The sequence below is a fragment of the Ranitomeya variabilis genome, chromosome 4, assembly GCF_051348905.1.
Source record: "Ranitomeya variabilis isolate aRanVar5 chromosome 4, aRanVar5.hap1, whole genome shotgun sequence".
Lineage (NCBI taxonomy): Eukaryota > Metazoa > Chordata > Amphibia > Anura > Dendrobatidae > Ranitomeya > Ranitomeya variabilis.
In genome coordinates, this window is record NC_135235.1 from 741,755,932 (window position 1) to 741,783,426 (window position 27,495).

Sequence of the window (27,495 nt, forward strand, 5' to 3'; positions counted from 1 at the left end):
AGACAGGCTATCAAAGGCCTAACATAACAAACAATAGGCTCATGGCAGTTTCACAGCGGTTACATGGATACACGGGCAGGCAGCTTGGTGGTGGTGAGTGGAGGAGTATTTAAAGTAGGGACCGCAGACAGGCTTCAAAGGCCTAACATAAGAAAATGGGCTGGCTGTAGGCACTTTATAATTGGTTCCAGGGGTACACGGGCAGCAGTGGTCTGGTCAGTGGAGGAGTATTTAAAGTAGGGACCGCAGACAGGCTATCAAAGGCCTAACATAACAAACAATAGGCTCATGATGGCAGTTTCACAGCGGTTACATGGATACACGGGCAGGCAGCTTGGTGGTGAGTGGAGGAGTATTTAAAGTAGGGACCGCAGACAGGCTATCAAAGGCCTAAAATAACAAACAATAGGCTCATGGCAGTTTCACAGCGGTTACATGGATACACGGGCAGGCAGCTTGGTGGTGGTGAGTGGAGGAGTATTTAAAGTAGGGACCGCAGACAGGCTTCAAAGGCCTAACATAAGAAAATGGGCTGGCTGTAGGCACTTTATAATTGGTTCCAGGGGTACACGGGCAGCAGTGGTCTGGTCAGTGGAGGAGTATTTAAAGTAGGGACCGCAGACAGGCTTCAAAGGCCTAACATAAGAAAATGGGCTGGCTGTAGGCACTTTATAATTGGTTCCAGGGGTACACGGGCAGCAGTGGTCTGGTCAGTGGAGGAGTATTTAAAGTAGGGACCGCAGACAGGCTATCAAAGGCCTAACATAACAAACAATAGGCTCATGATGGCAGTTTCACAGCGGTTACATGGATACACGGGCAGGCAGCTTGGTGGTCAGTGGAGGAGTATTTAAAGTAGGGACCGCAGACAGGCTATCAAAGGCCTAAAATAACAAACAATAGGCTCATGGCAGTTTTACAGCGGTTACATGGATACACAGGCAGCTTGGTGGTGAGTGGAGGAGTAGTGCAAGGAGTGTCTGTCCCAGTACTCCCAAAATATAAATAGATGTTAATGTCTCGCAAAACAACCAAAACAAAAAAAAAAGGTGGCATACTTAGGTACAGGGGTGGGCTCATCTACTGAGTTTCTGACATTGTAATTTGGCAGTAACTATTTAATGGTGCCAATATAGGACACAGACACAGACTACTTTAAGTTGCATCATAGATGTCTACAAATTTGTATTGTCAGTGCCAGACATTGAATGATGTCAGCGAATAGACTAAAGATTGGTGGAGCTGTGCGACATAATTTTGCACGTGGTAGAGCACATTTTGAGCTGGGGTAGGGGGGAACTCTCTTGAGGCCGGCGGGACCGCCCCAGGGCCCCTCATGTTACAACGGTGTGTCTGACGTTGGGTGCGCACCACCACCGCCAGAGACACTACATTGTACTATGAGGGACCCAGTAGCAATGCCGTCAACCAAAAGCGAGCACACCCACCTCTTCAGACAAACAGCAGTCTCACGGGTGCTTGCGCCAAGTCGCGATACCACGGCCCCGTGTGGGGAGTTTTGCCATTTAGGGAGGTGTAAACATGTCGTATGCTGTACAATCAGCTGCAGCAAATTAGACATTAGAAAAGTAATTCACAGGCAAGAGCTTTTCATAGGAAAGCTAGGTGTCGGCCGGGCAAGGTGGGGCAAAAGATTTCGAAATCCAGTTGTGGTTCATTTTAATGAATGTTAGATCGTCAACATTTTGGGTAGCCAGACGAGTCCTTTTTTCGGTTAATATTGAACCTGCAGCACTGAATACTCTTTCTGATAGGACACTTGCTGCCGGGCAAGCAAGCTCCTGCAATGCATATTCTGCCAATTCTGGCCAGGTGTCTAATTTGGAGGCCCAGTAATCAAATGGGAATGACGGTTGAGGGAGAACATCGATAAGGGATGAAAAATAGTTAGTAACCATACTGGACAAATGTTGTCTCCTGTCACTTTCAATTGATGCAGCAGTACCTGTCCTGTCTGCGGTCATAGCAAAATCACTCCACAACCTGGTCAGAAAACCCCTCTGTCCAACGCCACTTCTGATGTGTGCACCCCTAACACTCCTAGTCTGCTGCCCCCTGGAGCTTGTGTGAGAACGATCACGTGCGCTGTGTGCTGGGAATGCCTGAAGCAAACGGTCAACAAGAGTTGATTGTTTGGTTGCTAATATTAGTTCCAAGTTCTCATGTGGCATAATATTTTGCAATTTGCCTTTATAGCGTGGATCAAGGAGGCAGGCCAACCAGTAATCGTCATCGTTCATCATTTTCGTAATGCGTGTGTCCCTTTTTAGGATACGTAAGGCATAATCCGCCATGTGGGCCAAAGTTCCAGTTGTCAAATCTCCGGTTGTGATTGGTTGAGGGGCAGTTGCAGGCAAATCTACGTCACTTGTGTCCCTCAAAAAACCAGAACCCGGCCGTGACACGCAACCAATTTCCTGTGCCCCCGGGAAAGGTTCGGCATTAAAAATATACTCATCCCCATCATCCTCCTCGTCCTCCACCTCCTCTTCGCCCGCTACCTCGTCCTGTACACTGCCCTGACCAGACAATGGCTGACTGTCATCAAGGCTTCCCTCTTCCTCTGGTGCAGACGCCTGCTCCTTTATGTGCGTCAAACTTTGCATCAGCAGACGCATTAGGGGGATGCTCATGCTTATTACGGCGTTGTCTGCACTAACCAGCCGTGTGCATTCCTCAAAACACTGAAGGACTTGACACATGTCTTGTATCTTCGACCACTGCACACCTGACAACTCCATGTCTGCCATCCTACTGCCTGCCCGTGTATCCTCCCACAAATAAATAACAGCACGCCTCTGTTCGCACAGTCTCTGAAGCATGTGCAGTGTTGAGTTCCACCTTGTTGCAACGTCTATGATTAGGCGATGCTGGGGAAGGTTCAAAGACCGCTGATAGGTCTGCATACGGCTGGCGTGTACAGGCGAACGTCGGATATGTGAGCAAAGTGCACGCACTTTGAGGAGCAGGTCGGAGAACCCAGGATAAGTTTTCAATAAGCACTGCACCACCAGGTTTAAGGTGTGAGCCAGGCAAGGAATGTGTTTCAGTTGGGAAAGGGAGATGGCAGCCATGAAATTCCTTCCGTTATCACTCACTACCTTGCCTGCCTCAAGATCTACTGTGCCCAGCCACGACTGCGTTTCTTGTTGCAAGAACTCGGACAGAACTTCCGCGGTGTGTCTGTTGTCGCCCAAACACTTCATAGCCAATACAGCCTGCTGACGCTTGGCAGTAGCTGGCCCATAATGGGACAACTGGTGTGCAACAGTGTCATCTGCCGATGGAGTGGTTGGCCGACTGCGTTCTGTGGAAGAGCTGTAGCTTCTGCAGGAGGACGAGGAGGAGGAGGAGGGGGTGCGAACGCCTACAGCCAACTGTTTCCTAGACCGTGGGCTAGGCACAACTGTCCCTAAATTGATGTCGCCTGTGGACCCTGCATCCACCACATTCACCCAGTGTGCCGTGATGGACACATAACGTCCCTGGCCATGCCTACTGGTCCATGCATCTGTAGTCAGGTGCACCTTTGTACTCACAGATTGCCTAAGTGCATGGACGATGCGCTGTTTAACATGCTGGTGCAGGGCTGGGATGGCTTTTCTGGAAAAAAAGTGTCGACTAGGTAGCTCGTATCGTGGTTCAGCGTACTCCATCAGGGCTTTAAAAGCTTCGCTTTCAACTAAACGGTAGGGCATCATCTCTAACGAGATTAGTCTAGCTATGTGGGCGTTAAAACCCTGTGTACGCGGATGCGAGGATAAGTACTTCCTTTTTCTAACCAGAGTCTCATGTAGGGTGAGCTGGACTGGAGAGCAGGAGATCGTGGAACTTTCGGGTGTGCCGGTGTACATGGCAGACTGAGAGACGGTTGGAGACGGTATTGTTTCCGCCGGTGCCCTAGATGCAATATTTCCTCCTACTAAACTGGTGATTCCCTGACCCTGACTGCTTTTGGCTGGCAAAGAAACCTGCACAGATACTGCCGGTGGTGCGGAAAATGGTGGCCTTACAGTGACGGAAGGGATGTTGCGTTGCTGACTAGCTTCATTGGCCGAGGGTGCTACAACCTTAAGGGACGTTTGGTAGTTAGTCCAGGCTTGAAAATGCATGGTGGTTAAGTGTCTATGCATGCAACTAGTATTTAGACTTTTCAGATTCTGACCTCTGCTTAAGCTAGTTGAACATTTTTGACAGATGACTTTGCGCTGATCAGTTGGATGTTGTTTAAAAAAATGCCAGACTGCACTCTTCCTAGACTCGGATCCCTTTTCAGGGATTGCAGACTGAGCTTTAACCGGATGGCCACGCTGTCCTCCAACAGGTTTTGGCTTTGACACGCGTTTTGGGCCAGATACGGGCCCGGCAGATGGAACCTGTTGCGATGTTGATGCCTGCTGCGGCCCCTCCTCCACCTCCGCTTCTGAACTACTGCCGCCTGCACCCTGTTCCCCCAATGGCTGCCAATCGGGGTCAATAACTGGGTCATCTATTACCTCCTCTTCGAGCTCGTGTGCAACTTCGTCTGTGTCACTGTGTCGGTCGGTGGTATAGCGTTCGTGGCGGGGCAACATAGTCTCATCAGGGTCTGATTGTGGATCTGTACCCTGAGAGGGCAATGTGGTGGTCTGAGTCAAAGGAGCAGCATAGTACTCTGGCTGTGGCTGTGCATCAGTGCACTCCATGTCAGAATCTACTTGTAATGGGCATGGCCTGTTAAATGTTTCACTTTCTAAGCCAGGGACGGTATGTGTAAAGAGCTCCATGGAGTGACCCGTTGTGTCGCCTGCTGCATCCTTCTCTCTTGTTGTAGTTTTTGCTGAGGAGGACAAGGAAGCGACTTGTCCCTGACCGTGAACATCCACAAGCGACGCGCTGCTTTTACATTTACCAGTTTCGGAAGAGGAGGCAAAAGAGCTAGAGGCTGAGTCTGCAATGTAAGCCAAAACTTGCTGTTGCTGCTCAGCCTTTAAAAGCGGTTTTCCTACTCCCAGAAAAGAGAGCGTTCGAGGCCTTGTGTAGCCTGACGACGAAACTGGCTCCACAGCTCCAGACTTAGGTGGAATATTTTTATCCCCACGACCACCTGATGCTCCACTACCACTACCATCATTACCAGCTGACAATGAACGCCCACGACGACCTCTTGCACCAGACTTCCTCATTGTTTAAAAATCGTAACCAAACTAACTTTATTTGTTGCTGTCAAACAACTTACACGGTGAGCTATAACTTCAGTATGATTTCAATATCCCTTAACAGGTTGGTGAGACCACAAGGAAAATCAGGCACAATGTTACACACTCTGTTTTCTGTGACACCAAATCACAGAGATGACACACACGCAGGACTGTCACTCAAGCACTAATGTCAATATTAATCTCCCACCTAATTTATTTTTTTTTTTTTCTCTGTGAGACTTTAGAAACCAAATAATATTTAAAAAAAAAACAAAAAAACAAGGCTTTCTATGGCCCACTGAATGAGAGATGGCACGCACAGGAGTGGCACACAAGCCCTGACTGAGGCCAATATTTTTCTCCCACTGATTGATGTAGTGTTTTTGTGTTGAGGTTGATTTTAAAACACAAATGAAGGAAAAAAATAAAAAGGCTTTCTATGGCCCACAATTAGAGAGAGAGGTGGCACACCCAGGAGTCAAGACTGGCACACAAGCTGAAATGGCAATATTACTCTCCCACTGTTTTTTTATGTATTTTTTTTTTATTTTCAGGGAGACTTTAGAAACCAAATAATATTTAAAAAAAAAAAAAAAAACAAGGCTTTCTATGGCCCACTGAATGAGAGGGACAGAGGTGGCACACCCAGGAGTCAAGACTGGCACACAAGCTGAAATGGCAATATTACTCTCCCACTGTTTTTTTATGTATTTTTTTTTTTTATTTTCAGGGAGACTTTAGAAACCAAATAATATTAAAAAAACCAAAAAATAAATAGGCTTTCTATGGCCCACTGAATGAAAGGGAGAGAGGTGGCACACCCAGGAGTCAAGACTGGCACACAAGCTGAAAGGGCAATATTACTCTCCCACTGTTTTTTTATGTATTTTTTTTTTTTATTTTCAGGGAGACTTTAGAAACCAAATAATATTAAAAAAACCAAAAAATAAATAGGCTTTCTATGGCCCACAATTAGAGAGAGAGGTGGCACACCCAGGAGTCAAGACTGGCACACAAGCTGAAATGGCAATATTACTCTCCCACTGTTTTTTTATGTTTTTTTTTTTTATTTTCAGGGAGACTTTAGAAACCAAATAATATTAAAAAAAAAACAAAAAAACAAGGCTTTCTATGGCCCACTGAATGAGAGGGAGAGAGGTGGCACACCCAGGAGTCAAGACTGGCACACAAGCTGAAATGGCAATATTACTCTCCCACTGTTTTTTTATGTATTTTTTTTTTTTATTTTCAGGGAGACTTTAGAAACCAAATAATATTAAAAAAACCAAAAAATAAATAGGCTTTCTATGGCCCACTGAATGAAAGGGAGAGAGGTGGCACACCCAGGAGTCAAGACTGGCACACAAGCTGAAAGGGCAATATTACTCTCCCACTGTTTTTTTATGGTTTTTTTTTTTTTTCAGGGAGACTTTAGAAACCAAATAATATTAAAAAAAAAAAAAAAAAAATAGGCTTGCTATAGCCCACTGAATGAGAGATAGCACACACAGCAGTGGCACACAAGCCCTGACTGAGGCCAATATTTTTCTCCCACTGATTGATGTAGTGTTTTTGTGTTGAGGTAGATTTTAGAACACAAATCACGGAAAAAATAAATAGGCTTTCTATGGCCCACTGAATGAAAGGGAGAGAGGTGGCACACCCAGGAGTCAAGACTGGCACACAAGCTGAAAGGGCAATATTACTCTCCCACTGTTTTTTTATGTTTTTTTTTTTTTTTCAGGGAGACTTTAGAAACCAAATAATATTAAAAAAAAAAAAAAAAAAATAGGCTTGCTATAGCCCACTGAATGAGAGATAGCACACACAGCAGTGGCACACAAGCCCTGACTGAGGCCAATATTTTTCTCCCACTGATTGATGTAGTGTTTTTGTGTTGAGGTAGATTTTAGAACACAAATCACGGAAAAAATAAATAGGCTTTCTATGGCCCACTGAATGAAAGGGAGAGAGGTGGCACACCCAGGAGTCAAGACTGGCACACAAGCTGAAAGGGCAATATTACTCTCCCACTGTTTTTTTATGTTTTGTTTTTTTTTTCAGGGAGACTTTAGAAACCAAATAATATTAAAAAAAAAAAAAAAAATAAAAATAGGCTTGCTATAGCCCACTGAATGAGAGATAGCACACACAGCAGTGGCACACAAGCCCTGACTGAGGCCAATATTTTTCTCCCACTGATTGATGTACTGTTTTTGTGTTGAGGTAGATTTTAGAACACAAATCACGGAAAAAATAAATAGGCTTTCTATGGCCCACTCAGTGAGAGATGGCACACACAGGGATGGCACTGTAGCAGAAATGCCAATCTTAATCTCCCACAAAAAAAAAAAACAAAAAAAAAAAAAAAACTGTCCTACAATTACTATCTCCCTGCAGTAATGTAAGCCAGGTATGGCAGGCAGCAATAGGAGTGGACTGATGCACAAATTAAATAAAAAGTGTGGAAAAACAGAAAAGATAGCTGTGCAGAAAGGAAGGAACAAGAGGATATGTGCTTTGAAAAAAGCAGTTGGTTTCCACAGTGGCGTACACACAGCAATACAGCTATCACGGAGCCTTCTAGGGCAGCCCAATGAGCTACAGCGCTGAGGGGAAAAAAAAAAAAAAATAGCTTCCACAGTCCCTGCACACCGAAGGTGGTGTTGGACAGTGGAAATCGCTGCAGCACAAGCGGTTTGGTGGTTAGTGGACCCTGCCTAACGCTCTCCCTGCTTCTGATGAAGCGGCAGCAACCTGTCCCTAAGCTCAGATCAGCAGCAGTAAGATGGCGGTCGGCGGGAACGCCCCTTTATAGCCCCTGTGACGCCGCAGACAGCAAGCCAATCACTGCAATGCCCTTCTCTAAGATGGTGGGGACCAGGATCTATGTCATCACGCTGCCCACACTCTGCGTTCACCTTCATTGGCTGAGAAATGGCGCTTTTCGCGTCATTGAAACGCGACTTTGGCGCGAAAGTCGCGTACCGCATGGCCGACAAGCACAGGGGTCGGATCGGGTTTCATGAGACGCCGACTTAGCCAAAAGTCGGCGACTTTTGAAAATGATCGACCCGTTTCGCTCAACCCTAGTTATTGGCTATGAAGTGGGCATTCGAGGAGTGGCGACATTGGCTTGAAGGAGTCAAGCATCGCGTTGTGGTCTTGATCAATCATAAGAATCTGATTTACCTTGAGTCTGCCAAGCGGTTGAATCCTAGACAAGCTTGATGGTCCCTGTTTTTCTCCCGTTTTGATTTTGTGGTCTCGTATCTTCCGGGATCTAAGAATGTGAAGGCTGATGCCCTTTCTAAGAGTTTGTGGCCTGATTCTCCGGGAGTCCTTGAGCCGGTTGGTATTCTCAAGGAGGGGGTGATTCTTTCTGCCATCTCCCCTGATTTACGGCGGGTGCTTCGGGAGTTTCAGGCTGATAAACCTGACCGCTGTCCAGTGGGGAAACTGTTTGTTCCTGATAGATGGACTAGTAAGGTAATTTCTGAGGTTCATTGTTCAGTGTTGGCTGGTCATCCTGGGATTTTTGGTACCAGAGATTTGGTTGCTAGGTCCTTTTGGTGGCCTTCCTTGTCGCGGGATGTGCGTTCTTTTGTGCAGTCCTGTGGGACTTGTGCTCGGGCCAAGCCTTGCTGTTCCCGTGCTAGTGGGTTGCTTTTGCCTTTGCCGGTCCCGGAGAGGCCTTGGACGCATATTTCCATGGATTTTATTTCGGATCTTCCTGTTTCCCAGAAGATGTCTGTCATCTGGGTGGTTTGTGACCGGTTTTCTAAGATGGTCCATTTGGTACCTTTGCCTAAGTTGCCTTCCTCCTCTGATTTGGTTCCATTATTTTTTTCAGCATGTGGTTCGTTTGCATGGCATTCCGGAGAATATTGTGTCTGACAGAGGTTCCCAGTTTGTTTCTAGGTTTTGGCGGTCCTTTTGCACTGGAATGGGCGTTCATTTGTCTTTTTCTTCAGCATTTCATCCTCAGACAAATGGCCAAACTGAGCGAACCAATCAGACCTTGGAAACCTATTTGAGATGCTTTGTGTCTGCTGATCAGGATGATTGGGTGGCCTTTTTGCCGTTGGCCGAGTTTGCCCTTAATAATCGGGCTAGTTCGGCTACCTTGGTTTCGCCTTTTTTTTTGTAATTTTGGTTTTCATCCTCGCTTTTCTTCAGGGCAGGTTGAGCCTTCTGACTGTCCTGGTGTGGATTCTGTGGTGGACAGGTTGCAGCAGATTTGGACTCATGTGGTGGACAATTTGACGTTGTCTCAGGAAAAGGCTCAACGTTTTGCTAACCGTCGTTGGTGTATTGGTCCCCGGCTTCGTGTTGGGGATTTAGTTTGGTTATCTTCTCGTCATGTTCCTATGAAGGTTTCTTCCCCTAAATTCAAGCCTCGCTTTATTGGTCCTTATAAGATTTCTGAAATTATCAATCCGGTATCTTTTCGCTTGGCCCTTCCAGCTTCTTTTTCCATCCATAATGTTTTCCATAGATCTTTGTTGCGGAGATATGTGGTGCCCGTGGTTCCCTCTGTTGACCCTCCTGCTCCGGTGTTGGTTGAGGGGGAGTTGGAATATGTGGTGGAGATTTTGGATTCTTGTTTTTCGAGGCGGAAGCTTCAGTATCTGGTCAAGTGGAAGGGTTATGGCCAGGAGGATAATTCTTGGGTTGTTGCCTCCAATGTCCATGCTGCCGATTTGGTTCGTGCTTTTCACTTGGGTCGTCCTGATCGGCCTGGGGGCTCTGGTGAGGGTTCGGTGACCCCTCCTCAAGGGGGGGGTACTGTTGTGAATTCCGTTCTTGGGCTCCCTCCGGTGGTTGTGAATAGCACTTTTGTGAATTCTGCCCTTGGGCTCCCTCTGGTGGTTTCAAGTGGAACTGCTGCTTCTTGGGTTTAGCATTAGCAGCTGCTTTCACTGATCGCCTCTCCTGGCTCTGCTATTTAACCTGGCTCTGGCCTTCAGTCCATGCCAGCTGTCAATGTTTCTAGGTTGGATTCAGATCTCTCCTTGGATTTCTCTTATGGCCTGTTCATTTCAGCAAAAGATAAGTTCTTACTAGTTCTTTTGTTGTCCATTTGCTTTGGACTTAATCTCTCAGCTCATGTTGTTTTTTCTTGTCCAGCTTGTCAGTATGATATATTCTGTCTAGCTGGAAGCTCTGGGGAAGCAGATTTGCCCTCCACACCGTCAGTCGGTGTGGAGATTATTTTTGTAAACTCTGCGTGGACTTTTAGTTTTTAATACTGACCGCACAGTATCCTTTCCTATTCTGTCTATCTAGATTAGTAGTGGCCTCCTTTGCTAAAATCTGTTTTCATTTCTGTGTATGTCATTTCCCTCTCCACTCACAGTCAATATTTGTGGTGGGCTATCTTTCCTTTTGGGGAATTTCTCTGAGGCGAGATAGCTTTCTGTTTCCATCTTTAGGGGTAGTTAGTTCTCAGGCTGTGACGAGGTGTCTAGGGAGTGACAGGAACATCCCACGGCTATTACTAGTGTTGGTGTTAGGATTAGGAACTGCGGTCAGTACAGATACCACCTCCTCAGAGCTCGTCCCATGTTGCTCCTTAACCATCAGGTCATAACAATATTCCATACATCCAAGGGGGGGGACAGTAAAGCTGGCACTGACTGGGAGCAGGGCTCATGTGATGCAACAACCTCATGTGAGCCTCGGGAATGCAAGTCCTGACTCCACTGGAATGGCACCGGCACGGAAGCTGAGATGAGTGTTTTTATTTTAACGAGGCTAAACATGGGTAATGACAAAGGGTTGTTGTCGGGTAAATAATTTCCAACATAATGAACATGATTAAAAGCTTCTCCCCTATGTGACTGCTCTGATGTTTATTAAGAGTTGATTTTCAAGCTAAAAAAGTTACCACATTAAGAATATAAAAAAGGCTTCTCCCCCCAAGAGACTTCTCTGGTCACTAAGAAAAGATGATTTCTTCACAAAATATTTTCCTCATTCTGAACAGAAAAAGGCTTCTCCCCTGTGTGACGTCTCTGATGTGTGATAAGACTTGATTTCCTTGTAAAATATTTCTTACATTGTGAACATGAAAAAGGCCTCTCCCCTGAGTGAGTTCTCTGATGTTTGACAAGACTCGATTTCTCTGCAAAACATTTCCCACATTCTGAACATGAAAAAGGCTTCTCCCCTGTGTGAGTTCTCTGATGTGCGCTAAAATGTGATGTATTTGTAAAACATTTCCCACATTCTGAACATGAAAATAGATTCTCCCCTGTGTGAGTTCTCTGATGTTTGACAAGACTTGATTTCTCTGTAAAATATTTCCCACATTCTGAACATGAAAAAGGCTTCTCCCCTGTGTGAGTTCTCTGATGTGCACTAAGAAGTGATGTATTTGTAAAACATTTCCAACATTCTGAACATGGAAATAGCTTTTCCCCTGTGTGAGTTCTCTGATGTTTGCCAAGACCTGATTTCTTTGTAAAACATTTCCCACATTCTGAACAAAAAAAAGGTTTCTCCCCTGTGTGAGTTCTCTGATGTTCACTAAGATTTGATGTATTTTGAAAACATTTCCAACATTCTGAACATGAAAATAGCTTCTCCCCTGTGTGACTTCTCTGATGTCTGACAACACTTGATTTCTCTGTAAAACATTTCCCACATTCTGAACATGAAAATAGCTTCTCCCCTGTGTGAGTTCTCTGATGTTTGACAAGACCTGATTTCTTTGTAAAACATTTCCCACATTCTGAACAAGAAAAAGGCTTCTCCCCTGTGTGAGTTCTCTGATGTTCGCTAAGATTTGATGTATTTTGAAAACATTTACCACATTCTGAACAGGAAAAAGGCTTCTCCCCTGTGTGAGTTTTCTGATGTTTGACAAGACCTGATTTCTCTGTAAAACATTTCCCACATTCTGAACAGGAAAAAGGCTTCTTCCCTGTGTGAGTTCTCTGATGTGCACTAAGATGTGATGTAGTTTTAAAACATTTCCCACATTCTGAACAGGGAAAAGGCTTCTCCCTTGTGTGAGTTCTCTGGTGACTAACCAGATTTGATTTCTTGTTAAAACATTTCCCACACTTGGAACAAGAATAGTTATTCTTTACTGAATGAATGTTTTGATGTTCTAGTAAAGATTTTTTGAAAGGAAAATGATTTCCATATTCTAAACCTGAAAATGATTTTTTTGCTTTATGAGCAGTTAGTTTTTGAATGCTTATTTTGTGACTTTGATTTTCCTTAGTAGTCTGTAATGAATCAGAAGACAGGACATGTTTGAACGGATCAGATGAAAGATCATCGCTGTGACGGGATGATTGTGTATTTGGAGTAATGGCAGTCCCTTTCTTTGTTTCCTGTGGAATCTCAAGATCATCTGATTTAAAAATTGAAGATATCAGCTGTCCCTCTGTTCTCCTGGTACAGTCATCTGCCAAGAATAAAATCAGTTATTAATTTTTAATGTATCCCTAACTTATATTTTTGAACATTTCTACTTAAACGGACATTAAAAATAGCAAGTTATGCAAAAATATTGATTTACCAAGACAATGACAGTTCATAGGCTAATCGAAAACCTCATAAGATGCACGAGTAGATTGTGGTGCTCGAATAAAAAGCCACCAAACTGTATTGTAGGCAAAAATAATATGAATTAAAACTATACTCATTTGAAAAAAAGTCCCCACTCAGGTCCATCATCTGTCAGTGGAAAAACAGATTTCCACATTATTAGTTGCTCAAAGTCTTTTGAAAAGCAACATGGCTTCTAAAAACCAATCCAGCAATATCAGCTCTGCCGGAAGGTGCCAGACACAAGCTTATTCTCTTCTGGTTCAGTTCTCTGTACTCAGCTCCCGACTTCTGAATTCGTTACCTGTTGTGACCCTGGCCCCTTTACTGACTACTCTTGCATCTTCTGATTTGGTATTTTCTCCACCTTCCTGGTTCTGACCCGGCAACCTAACTATTCTTCTTCCCATCTCTCACAACAGAACAGCAGGTAACGTGGCCCAAGCCTAGGGGTCTCTGTGTAAGTCCAAATCCGTGCATATCTTTTAACCTCTTTCCGACATCCGACATAAAAAAGTCAAAACGCCAGAATTTTTTTTTTTTTTTGGGTCTCTGTGACATTGCATTAAACTACAATAACGGGAGATCAAAAGATCGTATCTGCACCAAAATGATATAATTAAAAAAGTCAGCTCGGAACGTGAAAAATAAACCCTCACCCAACCCGAGATCTTGAAAATTGGAAACACTACTAGTATCGTAATATGGGGCAATTTTTTTAATTTTTTCTTTTTAAACAAAGTTTGGAATTTTTATTCACCACCTAGACATGTTTGGTGTCTATGAACAAGTAATCACCTGGAGAATCATAATGGCAAGTCAGTTTTAGCATGTAGTGAACCTAATAAAAAAGCAAAAACAACAAGTGTGGGATTGCATTTTTTTTGGCAATTCCACCGCACTTGGAATTTTTTTCCTGTTTGAGTACGAGACATGGTAAAACCAATGGTGTTGTTCAAAAGCACAACTTGTCCTGCAAAAAACAAGCCCTCACATAGCCATTTTGACCAAAAAATAAGAAAGTTATGGCTCTGGGAAGAGCAAAAAATGAAAATGCAAAACCAAAAATACCTCTGGTCGATAAGGGGTTAAAGGATGATGAGCAAGGCAATCCCTGGGATATGGAAAAAGGAGTTGATCGCGCCAAGCTTGTTCGAAGTAGCCACATTTGAGCTGCCAGGTGACCATGAACAGTGCCCCAATATATTGTGTGTCTCCAAACTATTCCAGCAAGATTTACATTCAAATAGCTAAATAGGGCTCCTTCTCGTCTTAACTCCACCATGTGCCCAGACAGTAGTGTACAACGGTATATAGGTATTGTTGGATTCAAGAGAAATTGTAAAATACATTTGTAAGGACCATTTGTTCCCTATTACACTTTTTGATCAATTCCAAAGATATCACCACATAAAGTGACATGTCAAACTTGAAATATGAGACCTGACTAGGAAGAAAAAACTGGCTGTGGTTAAATCAAAGTATTTTGGGAACTAACTACTGGAGTCAAAAACTGAGTATAGACAATAACATCTACTGAAATGATCAAACTCAACAGTCCTCATCAGTAAAACATGAGTAACTAATGGCGAAACTTCTCTGGAATAATTAGAGTATGTGGCTTGGTAATTCTTGCACATTTTGTGGCTGTCTAACAGTTGCGAAACATGCAGCCGCAGGGACTCAAACAAGTAATTCGAGAATAGATAAATAGAGAAATTAAGAGTTTACATGGAAAAAAGTACTTTACTTTTACTGTATAATGACTTGCATATAAAGAGTATTTATTAAAAAATTATCAATTAACATAAACCGAAATTGATTTTTTTTTAATTAAAAAACTGGAAATTTCAGTGTAATTTATGAAGAAAGCAAGAAGAGCCAAAAATTAGATACTCTATTTTAGACATAAGGGAGGTTCTCCTGCACATTCTGTTCAAATTGTCATGCAGTGGTATTTGTAAACTCATAAAGCTATACGTCAAGTGCCAAAAATTAAAAGCAGGGTCATTCATACTCACTTCAAGGCACCAACTGTACTACCTTATTCAAATATTGTGAACAAAGTGTAATTGTAGTACTGCTGTCATCTGGTGGTGTGAAAAAGCCAGGTCTAATCCTGGCTTTGTTCATTTCTATCAGAGTAAGAATGTCAGCAGTTTCTGTTAACAGGTGAAAGTTCCAGTCTATTAAGATCCCCCAGCTGCACTAAGAACTCGCTCAGACAAGATGCTAGCGCAGGAAAGCACAACACCTCCAAGGCATAGAGGGACAGATCATGCCAGGTGTCCAGCTTTGAGACCCAATATCTGAAGGTCACAGAGGAATTATGGAGTATGCTGGTTTTGTAAGCCCGTTATTGCTTGACCCTATCAAAAAACCTTTTCCATCCTTGTCAAAAATACCCAGTCATCAGGGCCTGGACGCTTTGACAGTGTACCCCTGCATCTGCTGTACATGATGTGTGTCTCTCTCGCCTTGCCTCCTTGGATGGGCAAGCTGCCCACTGCTGCTAGTGTTGTCTGATGGGAATTTTTGTCAACAGCTTTTCCTTCTGCCTTCTGGTATAGCACCATTTTAGTACACCTCTCCATCTCAGGAAGGAGAGATGCAAAGTTCTCCTTGAAGCGTGGGTCTAGCAGGGTGTACAACCAGTACACTTTTCTGGCCAAAATGAATATAACACGAGGGTCATGGGAAATGCAGCAGTACATAAAGTCTGACATATGTTCCAAGTTCCCTACAGTCAATACTCCCTGTCTCCACCATGATAACTACTCCCCATCTCCTCCAATCTCTTCCTACTCATTCCCCCCTTCAGCCCTTCCACGCAGGAAACACGTGTGTGTACTAGACTCTGTTGCGCTCCTATTCCTCTACCTCCTCATTGTTAGCCAATCAGCACTAAGCAGATTAAATGACGCTAGGAAGGGTAGTATCTCCATGTCTCATGTCTTCCTCCATCTCCACCTGGTCTGCATGTAAAGCTTCATGTTTGTCAGCAGCAACTGTTGAAGGAGGCACAGAAGTGGGATCGTTGTGCTGGTGATGGCATCATCACTGCTCATGATCTTTGGGGAGTTCTCAAAGTCTTGGGGAACCGCAAACATGTCATACATCCATGCTGACTCTTCAGTTATGTGCGGTCTGACCAGAATACCGACAAGCATGATGGAGCTGGTTTTTCACAACTGGTCTCTGCCGCTTACAAAGCATTGCCAGCATGTGCAGCGTGGCATTCCAATACATGGCCACGTCACACCCCAGTTGGTGAGCTGGCACTTGCATGTGATGCTGCAACACTGCCAGAGCGATGGCAGCTGTAGCCGACTTGTGGAAATGGGTGCCCTTGCGGCGTACTTTGACCAGATGCTCTGGTAACTGCGTAGGTTTTCAGCAACTGATGGCTAGGGCCAATTTCAGTAAGTGTCAGTTAGAGAAAGTGTGGTGAGGTGACTGCAGCAGTCACAGGCAATAGGCTACTAGGGAAAGTGAGCACGTTACTCAAAGCAGTGCATTGTCAAAAAAAAACTTCCATGCGAATCCATCTGTAGGCTTGGGAACCTCAAGATGGACATCGGGGCCTTTAGGTGCTCTAAACCTGCGGAGCTACAGTGAAAGAAGGACTCAATCTCTCAGAGGAAGGAGGTGATGGAATTTGGGTACATTGCTTATGATGGAGAAGGATTCCTAGGGTTAGCGGAGTTAGCAAGAGAGATGCTCTGCACCTACCGAGAACTAGGGCTAAAGTTAAGTCCAGTACCTGTGGGGAAGTCCTTATTCCATTGGGCCCTATCCTATATGCCTTATTGTAATGACCGAAAGCTGCCAATAAAAGTTTGACTGCTTTAACAAATTCAATGTCCCCCGGATTGTTTGCTTTGAAGGTTCTGGAATATGGGAGCATAGAGACAATGGAAGCCTATGGGCCACAAGTAAGTGTGGTGCACCCCACTCACAGCAGCACTCTGGGACCGGGACACGTTTTGTCTGTAGGGTGCCAGAGTGTGCAGAAGCAGCAGCTCCCCCACAAGTACCACAATCAGTCACCTTACGCAAGCATGGTACGTGTGTGAGCTTGCCAACCTTCAGAATCTCCACCAGGTTACACCCATTATCACACACCACCATAGCTGGTTGTAGGGTCTGCGGAGAGAGCCATAGATCTATCTGGTCGGTTATTCCTTTCAGTAACTCTGCAGCGGTGTGCGGTTGTCTCCTTGACAAATTAGCTTCAGCTGAGTCGTTTTCCCGCTTTGCCAAGGCAGTGCTGCAGAGCTTCCAGCTGATGTGGACAACATGCTCTGAGATAGCAAATCAAAGATGATAGATGAGAAGTAGGGGCTGCGGGAACTGGAGTAGGAAGTGGAGGAAACCCTGATAGAAGTAGGGCCAGCAATCCTCCGTGTCGGTAGCACATATGCTATGGTAGGGTGGGGCTCGGGCCCAGCCTCCACAATAATCACTCAGTGTGCTGTCAGGGAAATGTACAGTGCCTTACGAAAGTATTCGGTTCCCTGGAACTTTTCAACCTTTTCCCACATATCATGCTTCAAACAAAGATACCGAATGTAAATTTTTGGCGAAGAATCAACAAGTGGAACACAATTGTGAAGTTGAACGATATTTATTGGTTATTTTACATTTTTGTGGAAATTCAAAAACTGAAAAGTGGGGCGTGCAATATTATTTGGCCCCTTTACTTTCAGTGCAGCAAATTTACTCCAGAAGTTCAATGTGGATCTCTGAATGATCCAATGTTGTCCTAAATGCCTAATGATGATAAATATAATCCACCTGTGTGTAATCAAGTCTCCCTATAAATGCACCTGCTCTGTGATAGTCTCAGGGTTCTGTTTGAAGCACAGAGAGCATCAGTAAGACCAAAGAACACAACAGGCAGGTCCGTGATACTGTTGTGGAGAAGTGTAAAGCCGAATTTGGATACAAAATGATTTCCAAAACTTTAAACATCCCAAGGAGCACTGGGCAAGCGATCATATTGAAATCGAAGGCGTATCATACCATTACAAATCTACCAAGACCCGGCCATCCCTCTAAACATTCATCTCAAACAAGGAGAAGACTGATCTGAGATGCATCCACGAGGTCCATGATCACTCTGGATGAACTGCAGAGATCTACAGCTGAGGTGAGACAGTCTGTCCATAGGACAACAATCGTACACTGCACAAATCTGGCCTTCATAGAAGAGTGGCAAGAAGAAAGCCATTTCTCAAAGATATCCATAAAAAGTGTTGTTTAAAGTTTGCAACAAGCCACCTGGGAGACACACCAAACATGTGGAAGAAGGTGCTCTGGTCAGATGAAGCCAAAATTGAACTTTTTGGCAACAATGCCAAACGATACGTTTGGCGTAAAGGCAACACAGCTCATCACCCTGATCACACCATCCCCACTGTCAAACATGGTGGTGGCAGCATCATGGTTTGGGCCTGCTTTTCTTCAGCAGGGACAGGGAAGATGGTTAAAATTGATGGGAAGATGGATGGAGCCAAATACAGGACTATTCTTGAAGAAAACCTGTTGGAGTCTGCAAAAGACCAGAGACTGGGACCGAGATTTGTCTTCCAACAAGACAATGATCCCAAACATAAAGCAAAATCTACAATTGAATGGTTCACAAATAACCGTATCCAGGTGATAGAATGGCGAAGTCAAAGTCCAGACCTCAATCCAATTGAGAATCTGTGGAAAGAGCTAAAAACTGCTGTTTACAAACGATCTCCATCAAACCTCACTGAGCTCGAGCTGTTTGCCAAGGAAGAAAGGGCAAGAATTTCAGTCTCTCGATGTGCAAAACTGATAGAGACATACCCCAAGCGACTTGTGCCACATTTTGCAGCCATTACAGCTGCAACAAAGTATTAAGTTAAAGGGGCCAAATAATATTGCACGCCCCACTTTTCAGTTTTTGAATTTCCACAAAAATTTAAAATAACTAATAAATTTCGTTTAACCTCACAACTGTGTTCCACTTGTTGTTGATTCTTCACCAAAAATGTACATTTGGTATCTTTATGTTTGAAGCATGATATGTGGGAAAAGGTTGAAAAGTTCCAGGGAGCCGAATACTTTCGTAAGGCACTGTAGCATCCCTGAGCACAAGTGATTGTCCACATGTTGGACGTTAAGTGGACAATCACAGTAACCATGTTGGAAAGGGCACGGGTGATCATAGTGGACACGTGCTGGTATAAGACGGGGACGCCACAGCGGGACAAATAGTGGCGGCTGTGGACCGAGTAGCGAAGGACCAAATGTGTACACCTGTAGTAGGCCATTTCTTTAATTTATTTCTAACTATGGGAATTTCACACAAACCAAGTTCTACAGTATATATATAACAATAGTCAGTTTTGGAACAACCAAATTTGTAGACCTGTAGCAGGCCAATTTTTCTTTTTTATTTCAAACAAAATTTCACTCAAAGCAGGTTATACAGTATGTATCATAAAAAAAGTAAATTTTTTGAGCAAACATATTTGGGGAATTGTACCAGTCCAAGTTTGTTTGTTTTTTAAATTTTATTTTATCCCCTTTCTGACCTCCGAAGTCCAAGGTCAGAACCCCCCGCTTTGATGCGGGCTCCGGAGGTGAGCCTCCTTTTGGTGTCTCGGAGGCTTTTTATAGCCTCTTTCTGGGACATGCTTTGTCGGTTATACTTCTGCCCTCGGCTTAGAGTGATGTTATGACCTGGTGGTAAGGTGCACACTGAAAAGAACTAGTGGTTAGGTACACACTGAAATGACCTGGAGGTTAGGTGCACACAGAAATGACCTGGTGGTTAGGTGCACACAGAAATGACCTGATGGTTAGGTGCACACAGAAATGACCTGGTGGTTAAAACAAAATCATAGACCAGCTCTGGGGAGGTGGTAACTCTACTGACCGCAATCCCTAATCCTAACACCAACACTAGAAATAGCCGTGGAGCGTTCCTAACTCTCCCTAGACGCCACGTCACGGCCCAAGAGCTAACTACCCCTGAAGATGGAAATAGAAAACTACCTTGCCTCAGAGAAATTCCCCAAAGGAAAGGCAGCCCCCCACAAATATTGACGGTGAGTTAAGAGGGAAGTGACAAACGTAGAAATGAAACAGATTTTAGCAAAGGAGGCCCAAATCTAAACTAGATAGACAGAATAAGAAAGGGAACTGTGCGGTCAGTACAAAATACTAAAAAATTCCATGCAGAGTATACAAAAAGACCTCCACACCGACTCACGGTGTGGAGGGGCAACTCTGCACCCCCAGAGCTTCCAGCTAACAAGGAAATATCATGATAGCAAGCTGGACAAGAAAAATAGAAGGCGCTGAGAAATACACTCCAACGCAAATGGACACAAAAACAACTTAGCAAGAACTTAGCTTCTGCTGGAATGGACAGGCCATCTGAGAAATCCAAGAGAGATCTGAACCAGTCCTAAGACATTGACAGCTGGCATGAACTAACGACATGAGCAAAGTTAAATAGGAAAGCCAGCAAAACAATAAGTGAGTGCAGCTGAGAAGGAAAACCTCAAAGATCAGCAGTTCCACTCAAAGCCACCAGAGGGGGCCCAAGAACGGAATTCACAACAGAGTGACGACCCTGTGCCTTGTGCCTGTGTTCTAGCTTTCTTGTATGGTTTTGACACGGTCCTGTCCCCCATTGTGGTTTTGTCATTTGATTCTGTACTGTGTATCTGCTTCTCCAGTGTTCTGACTCCTGCTACGTCCTTTTCTTGATTAGCCTGCCCCTTGTGTACTGCATTTGCCTTTCTGTTTCACAGACCTTGGATTGTCTTGGATTTTGTCTTCCTCCTGTGTTCTGTTATTCCCCTGGTGTCTGGCAGCCCTCTCTCCCCCCGACGTCCCAGTAGCGTCCCACGCTCATCTTCAGGAGCAGCGCGTGAAGCCCGCCTCCTTCCCCTCTGACCTGCGGTCACGTGCCACAGGTCCTGTCAGTACACTCACCACTCTGCGCTCTGCAACCCCACTGTACAGCTGTCATCTCGACCAACTCCTGGATGTTGCGAGTTCAGCTGTCACAGTTTGTCTGATGCTCTGGGCTCTCACTATCAGGACTGCTGAAACCGCTGGTACGTGCCCATCCGGCGGTTTCTCCTGACATTATAACCAACCCATTTTCACTTTCAGAGTGGGGGTCATTTTTATCTTTACTTAGAGGGGCCTCCCCAAGCTTGGGCTTTTTCCCTTCTTCCCTCGGCCTCTGAGAGATTGATGGTGGATGCTTTCTTTGAACCTTTGGGGCATATTTATGATGAACCTGACAGAGTGTGCCTGGCGGAGGACATGGTAATGAGTGTGTGTCAGGGGAAGCACTCGGCCAAGTGGTTGTGCTCGGAATTCCGACGTTGGGCTGCGGAGGTCTCCTGGGATGATGCTGCCTTGAGGGGCTTGTTCCAGAGAGGCTTGTCCAAATGCCTTAAGGATGCTCTGGCACTTCACCATCCGCCCGACTCTTTGGAGGATGCTATGACCCAAGCTGTACGCATAGATCACAGATTACCGGGCAAGAGGGGTAATGCAGCATGACACCTCTCTATTCTCCAGTGGTAAAGGAACTGGTGCCGCTCCAGAGCCTATGGAAATTGGTACCATTACACTTAAGGAAAAAGAAAGGTGATCAGCTGTGAGATGCAACTATGTTTTTACTGCAGAGAACCTGGACACTGGAAGAGGGATTGTCCGTCCTGTCAGTCATCCTCCAAGGTGACGGGAAACGACTAGGTCTGGGTGGTGGTCGAGGAAGCTGACCAGACCTTTAGGTACATTTCTCCTCATGCTCTAAAATGCTGCTAAAAGTTGAACTGTTGGTGGACAATTGTCATTTTTCTTCCACAGCTTTGGTGGACAGTGGTTCATCCATCAATCTGATCAGCTCCTGTGTTGTTTCCCAATTCAAGATAGGGATAATCAGGGTCAAGACCCCACTCAAAATCGTGGCCATTGACTCGTCTCCCTTCACCCAAGCTGGGATTCTTTAGGTTTCTGAGACGCTTTCGTTACAAAATTGGTGCTTCTCACATGGAGGAGTTAAAATGTTTTGCTTTGGACAATCTGCCTTCAGGGCTGGTGCTGGGAATGCTGTGGCTGCAACGCCATAACCCTGTCATTAACTGGGAGTCGGGCAAGATAGTCATGTGGGGTTCAGAATGTGTTAATTCCTGTTATAAATCAATTTTGTGTGTGGAATCTGCAAATTCTGTTTGTGTCATCTGTTAGTCTGGAGGGTATTCCGGAGTACCTAAATCAAGAAATCAAGGATGTATTTTCCGAAAGCGAGGCCGAGGCTTTACCACTGCATAGACCCTTTGATTGCGTTATTGATTTAATTGCCAGGGCTAAACTGCCTAAAGCTCGTTTATTTAATTTGACAGGTCCGGATAGATTTGCAATGAAGGAGTATATTGCCAAAAGCCTTCGTAAGGGGCATATACGGCCTTCTATTTCTCCTGTGGCTGCTGGTTTCTTTTTTGGTAAGAAAAAAGATGGCGGTTTACGCCCCTGCCTCGACTTTAGGGAACTTCACAAAATTAAGGTGAGGAACACTTACCCCTTTCCTCTTATTCCATATTTGTGTAATCAGCTCTCCAGGGCTAAATAGTTCTCCAAACTCAACCTTCGAGGGCCTTACAATCTGATTAGGGTACGGGAAGGGGATGAATAGAAAACTGCCTCTCTCAAGTCAGAGGGTCTATTTGAAAATTTGGTGATGCCATTCGGTCTCACTAATGCCCCAGCTGTATTACAAGATTTTATTAATGTGGTTTCTGCGGCCCTCATAAGCCACTTTGTGGTAATTTACTGAGATGACATTCTGATGTATTCTGCTGATAGTCATTCTCATTTGCTTCATTTAAAAACGGTGCTCCAGAAACTCAGGGAGAATCAACTGTTTGTCAAACTTGAAAAAATGTTCGTTCTTTGTACAGGAGTTATCTTTTCTTGAACTTATTGTATCAGCAGAGGGGTTTTGGAGGGATCCCAAGAAGGTGCAAGATATAGTTGAGTGGTTCCAATCCGGGGCCTCAGAGGACTCCAGCGCTTCTTGGGATTCGCTAACTATTACCGCAGATTCATCAAAGGGTTTTCGCAAATAGTTAAGCCCCTTACAGACCTCACATGTAAGGGGGCGGATGTTAAAAATTAGACTTCATTGGTTAAACGGTCTTTTTCTAACTCTGAAGAAATGTTTCATATCTGCCACAATTTTGATACAACCTGACCTGTACAAACCGTTTGTTGTTGATGTTGATGCTTCAGAGGTGGGGGTGGGAGCAGTGTTGTCCCAGGGGCCCGCTACTTTGACTAACCTCATGCCCTGAGCCTTCTTCTCCAGGAAGTTCTCTTCGGTCGAGAGGAACTACGATATGGGCAATAGGGAGCTCCTAGCTGTTAAATTGCCATTCGAAGAATGGAGGCATTATTTTGGAGGGGCGGCTCAACCTATCTCAACCTATCATTGTGATCACGTACCATAAAAATTTTGCTTATATTGAGTCCGCTAAAAGGTTAACCCCCAGGCAGGCTCGTTGGTCGCTGTTTTTTTCTACATTTCTATTTTCTATCACCTTTCGCCCTGGTTTCGAAAAATGTTAAAGCAGATGCTTTATCACGTAGTTTTGAGCCAATGTCCGCCCCCGAGCCGCCATTCTCCATTCTTCAACCTGGGGTGGTGGTAGCTGAGGTTTCATCAGAATTGGAGCGGGAGATTGTGGAAGTTCACTCTTTAGCTCCAAGGTCTAAACACGAAGGCAAATTATTTGTTCACGAGCAGTTGCGCTCTCAGCTCCAGCGGGAATTTCATGAGTCTAAACTAAGTGCTCATCCTGGTATTTCGGCCACACGTGAAGCAGTGGCAAGGGTTTTTTGGTGGCCTTTAATAACTTCTGATGTTAAAAAAACATGTTTCTGCGTGTGGGGTCTGTGCCCGTTCTAAGAGCTCTCATTGCCGGTCGGCCGGGAAATTGGTTCCTTTAACAGTTCCAAAGAGGCCATGGCCTCATCTGTCCATGGACTACATTACTAAGCTCCCTCCTTCCCAGGGTAATACGGTGGTATGGGTCATTGTGGACAGGTTTTCCAAACAGGCCCATTTTATACCTATGGCAGCCTTACCTTCTGCGAAAACTCTCTCCAGATATTTTCTCCTACATGTTGTGCGTTTGCATGGTGTACCTATGAATTTGGTGTCTGACAGGGGGGTACAATTTGTGGCTAAATTTTGGTGGGCTTTTTGTAAAAAGCTAGGGATTTCCTTGTCTTTCTCTTCAGCGTATCATCCTGAAAGTAACGGTCAAACAAAGCACACCGATCAATCGAACAGATTCTGATGTTTGACCTCGGTTTTGCAAGATGACTGGTGTGATGCTCTGCCTTTAGCGGAATTCGCCTTCAATAATCGGGTGAATCAATCTACTGGTAGGTCTCCATTTTTTATCAATTACGGGTTTAACCCACACTTTGGGGAATTCTCACAGATGGATTCTGGCTGTCCGGGGGCGGAGGGGTGTGTCAAACAACTCAGTAATTTGTGGGCAGAGGTCCAGCGAAATATCTCCAAAGCTCAGGGGAAGTATACATTTCTAGCTGATAGGAAAAGAAATCTTGACCAGGGGTTACAGCTTGGGGATAAGGTGTGGCTTTCTACGCGAAACATCAGTCTTAAGGTACCTTCGACTAAGCTAGCCCTTAAATTTATTGGTCCCTATAGAAACATTGAGTTAGCTATAATCCTGTGGCTTATTGCTCGCGACTTCCTCCCTCTTTGAAACTTCATGATGTGTTCCATAGGTCTCTGTTAAAACCGGGTTCGGTAGTAGAAGATCCTGGTTCGGTTCCTTCCCCGGTGTTGATAGATGGACACAAGGAGTTTGAGGTGCAACACATTGTGGACTCCCGCCGAGTTCACAGATCATTGCAGTACATGGTACATTGGAGGGGATTGGTGCATGCTGACCGGTTGGTTCGAGCTTTCCATGCTCGGTATTCTGAGAAACCTGGGGGTCTGGAGGCCTCCCCTGTTGAGAAGGGGGTACTGTCATGATCTGTTGGATATATTCTGCTTGGAGTATCTAGGGTTAAATCCGGATAAGGAGATTTTTGTGTACTCACCGTAAAATCTTTTTCTCCGAGTCATCATTGGGGGACACAGGACGAATGGGTGTTATGCTGCTGCCACCAGGAGGACACTAAGTTAAACACACACAAAAGATTAACTCCTCCCCTGCAGTATACACCCACAGGCTGGACAATCCAGAGCCAGTTCGGTAACAAAGCAGTAGGAGTAAGCCAGATAACAAACAGAAAACATGTCATAGTCAACAAACTCAGACTGAAAAGAACAATTGAGCCAACTAGGCTAACAGGGAGGGTGCTGTGTCCCCCAATGATGACTCGGAGAAAAAGATTTTACGGTGAGTACACAAAAATCTCCTTTTCTCCTACGTATCATTGGGGGACACAGGACGAATGGGACGTCCCAAAGCAGTCCCTGGGTGGGTAACATGAAGTTAGGAATGCTGTGCGCACCTATGAACTACAGATGAGACACTGCCGCTTGTAGGATTCGCCTACCAACGGACGCATCTGCCGAGGCCTGAGAGTGCACATAGTAGTGCTTCGTGAATGTATGTAGGCTGGACCATGTAGCAGCCTTGCAGACCTGCGCTGCCGATGCCTGGTGCCGGATGGCCCAGGACGCGCCGACTGACCGGGTAGAGTGAGCCTTGATCCCCGGAGGTGCAGCGTGACCCTTGACGCGGTAGGACTCTTGGATGGCAGAACGAATCCACTTGGCAATGGAAGCCTTGGAAGCGGGGAGTCCCTTCCGTGGCCCTTCCGGAAGAACGAACAAGGCGTCTGACCTACGGAAAGACGCAGTTCTGGAGACATAACGTCTGAGACCCCTCACTAGGTCCAGAGTGTGGAGAGCCTTTTCCGTGCGGTGAGAAGGAGCAGGACACAGTGAAGGAAGGACAATCTCCTCATTAAGATGGAATGAGGAAACGACCTTTGGAAGAAAAGTCGGACATGTCCTTAGAACTACCTTGTCCTGGTGGAACACGAGGAAAGGAGGTTGACAGGACAGGGCTGCTAGCTCAGAAACACGTCTAATAGACGTGACGGCCACGAGAAAAGCAATCTTCCACGATAAGAAACGCAAGGACACTTCTTGCAAGGGCTCAAAGGGGGGCTCTTGAAGAGCACAGAGGACCAGATTCAGATCCCATGGTTCCAAGGGCATCCTGTAAGGTGGAACCATATGAGAAACCCCCTGGATGAAAGTCCTGACTTGCAATTTGTTTGCAAACCTTCTCTGGAAAAGAACCGAGAGAGCAGAAATTTGGCCCTTAAGAGAGCTGAGAGCAAGGCCCAAATCTACGCCTGATTGGAGGAATTCCAAAATGTGAGGAATAGAAAATTGGAGGGGAGACCGTCCCCGATCCCTGCACCAGGCGAAGTAAGCCTTCCAGGCGCGGTGGTAGATGCGCATGGAAGAAGATTTGCGTGCGCGAAGCATGGTAGATATGACCGACTGCGGCAGACCCCTCTGCCTCAGTACCCAGGACTCAACGGCCACGCCGTTAAACACAGGACCTCTGAGTTCGGGTGGTAAATGGGCCCTTGAGACAGGAGGTCTGCGCGGCTCGGCAGCCTCCAGGGTACGTCTGAAACCAGTTGCACCATCTCGGCGTACCACGTCCTGCGCGGCCAGTCCGGAGCGATGAGAATTACTGGAATCCGTTCTGCCCTGATTTTCCTGATAACCTTTGCCAGAAGGGGAATTGGGGGAAAGATGTATGGGAGTCTGAAACTCTGCCATGAGAGGACGAGAGCGTCGGCTCCGAAAGCTGAAGGGTCGTGAGACCTGGCCATGAAGACGGGAACCTGGCGGTTGAGGCGAGATGCCATCAGATCCACGTCCGGGGTCCCCCAACGAGAGCATATCTGGTGAAAGACTGCGGGATGGAGAGACCACTCTCCGGGATCGAGACTGTGGCGACTTAGAAAGTCCGCTTCCCAGTTTTCCACGCCCGGGATGTAAACTGCTGAGAGTATGGAGTGGTTGGTCTCGGCCCAGCGGAGAATGAGTGATACCTCGACCATGGCCGCTTTGCTGCGAGTGCCCCCTTGGCGGTTGATGTAGGCTACCGCAGTGGCGTTGTCGGACTGGACTCTGACCGCGCGGCCGGAAAGAAACGGCTGAAACTGGCGGAGTGCCAGTCTGATCGCCCGAATCTCTAGGATGTTGATGGGTAGCTGAGATTCCTGCGGGGACCAGCGACCCTGAGTCGAGTGGCAACGGAACACAGCACCCCAGCCGAAGAGACTGGCGTCCGTTGTGACAACCAACCAGTGGACCGGAAGAAAAGACTTCCCCCGAGTCAGGGAGGACCTGTTGGTCCACCACCTGAGGGACTGCCTGATGGAACGAGAGAGAAGGAGACGGCGGTCTAGCGAGGCGGGATTCCTGTCCCATACTGCCAGAAGGGCGTGCTGTAGAGGACGGAGGTGAAAAACCGCAAAAGGCACTGCCTCCATTGCCGCCACCATCCTGCCGAGTACCCTCATGGAGAAGCGTAGGGAGTGAGGGCGAGGTTGGGTAAGCTTTCGGACTTCTCTCTGTAGAGTGGATACCTTTTCCGGGGGTAGAAGTACCAGACCCTGAGAGGAATCTAGGATCATCCCCAGGTAGGAT

The 27,495-nt window shown here is 45.7% G+C and overlaps 2 protein-coding genes across 2 annotated transcripts in view; both read right to left on the bottom strand.

Moving 5' to 3' along the window:
* The window catches only part of LOC143768028 (uncharacterized), a 263,897-nt gene that overhangs the window by 131,873 nt on the left and 104,529 nt on the right, over window positions 1–27,495 (bottom strand). The window lies entirely within an intron of this gene.
* The window catches only part of LOC143768004 (uncharacterized), a 66,119-nt gene continuing 49,665 nt past the window's right edge, over window positions 11,042–27,495 (bottom strand). Inside the window, exon 7 of the mRNA XM_077256624.1 lies at window positions 11,042–12,621. Within this exon, the coding sequence (XP_077112739.1) occupies window positions 11,162–12,621 (1,460 nt within the window). The 3' untranslated portion in view covers window positions 11,042–11,161. The remainder of the gene's footprint in view (window positions 12,622–27,495) is intronic.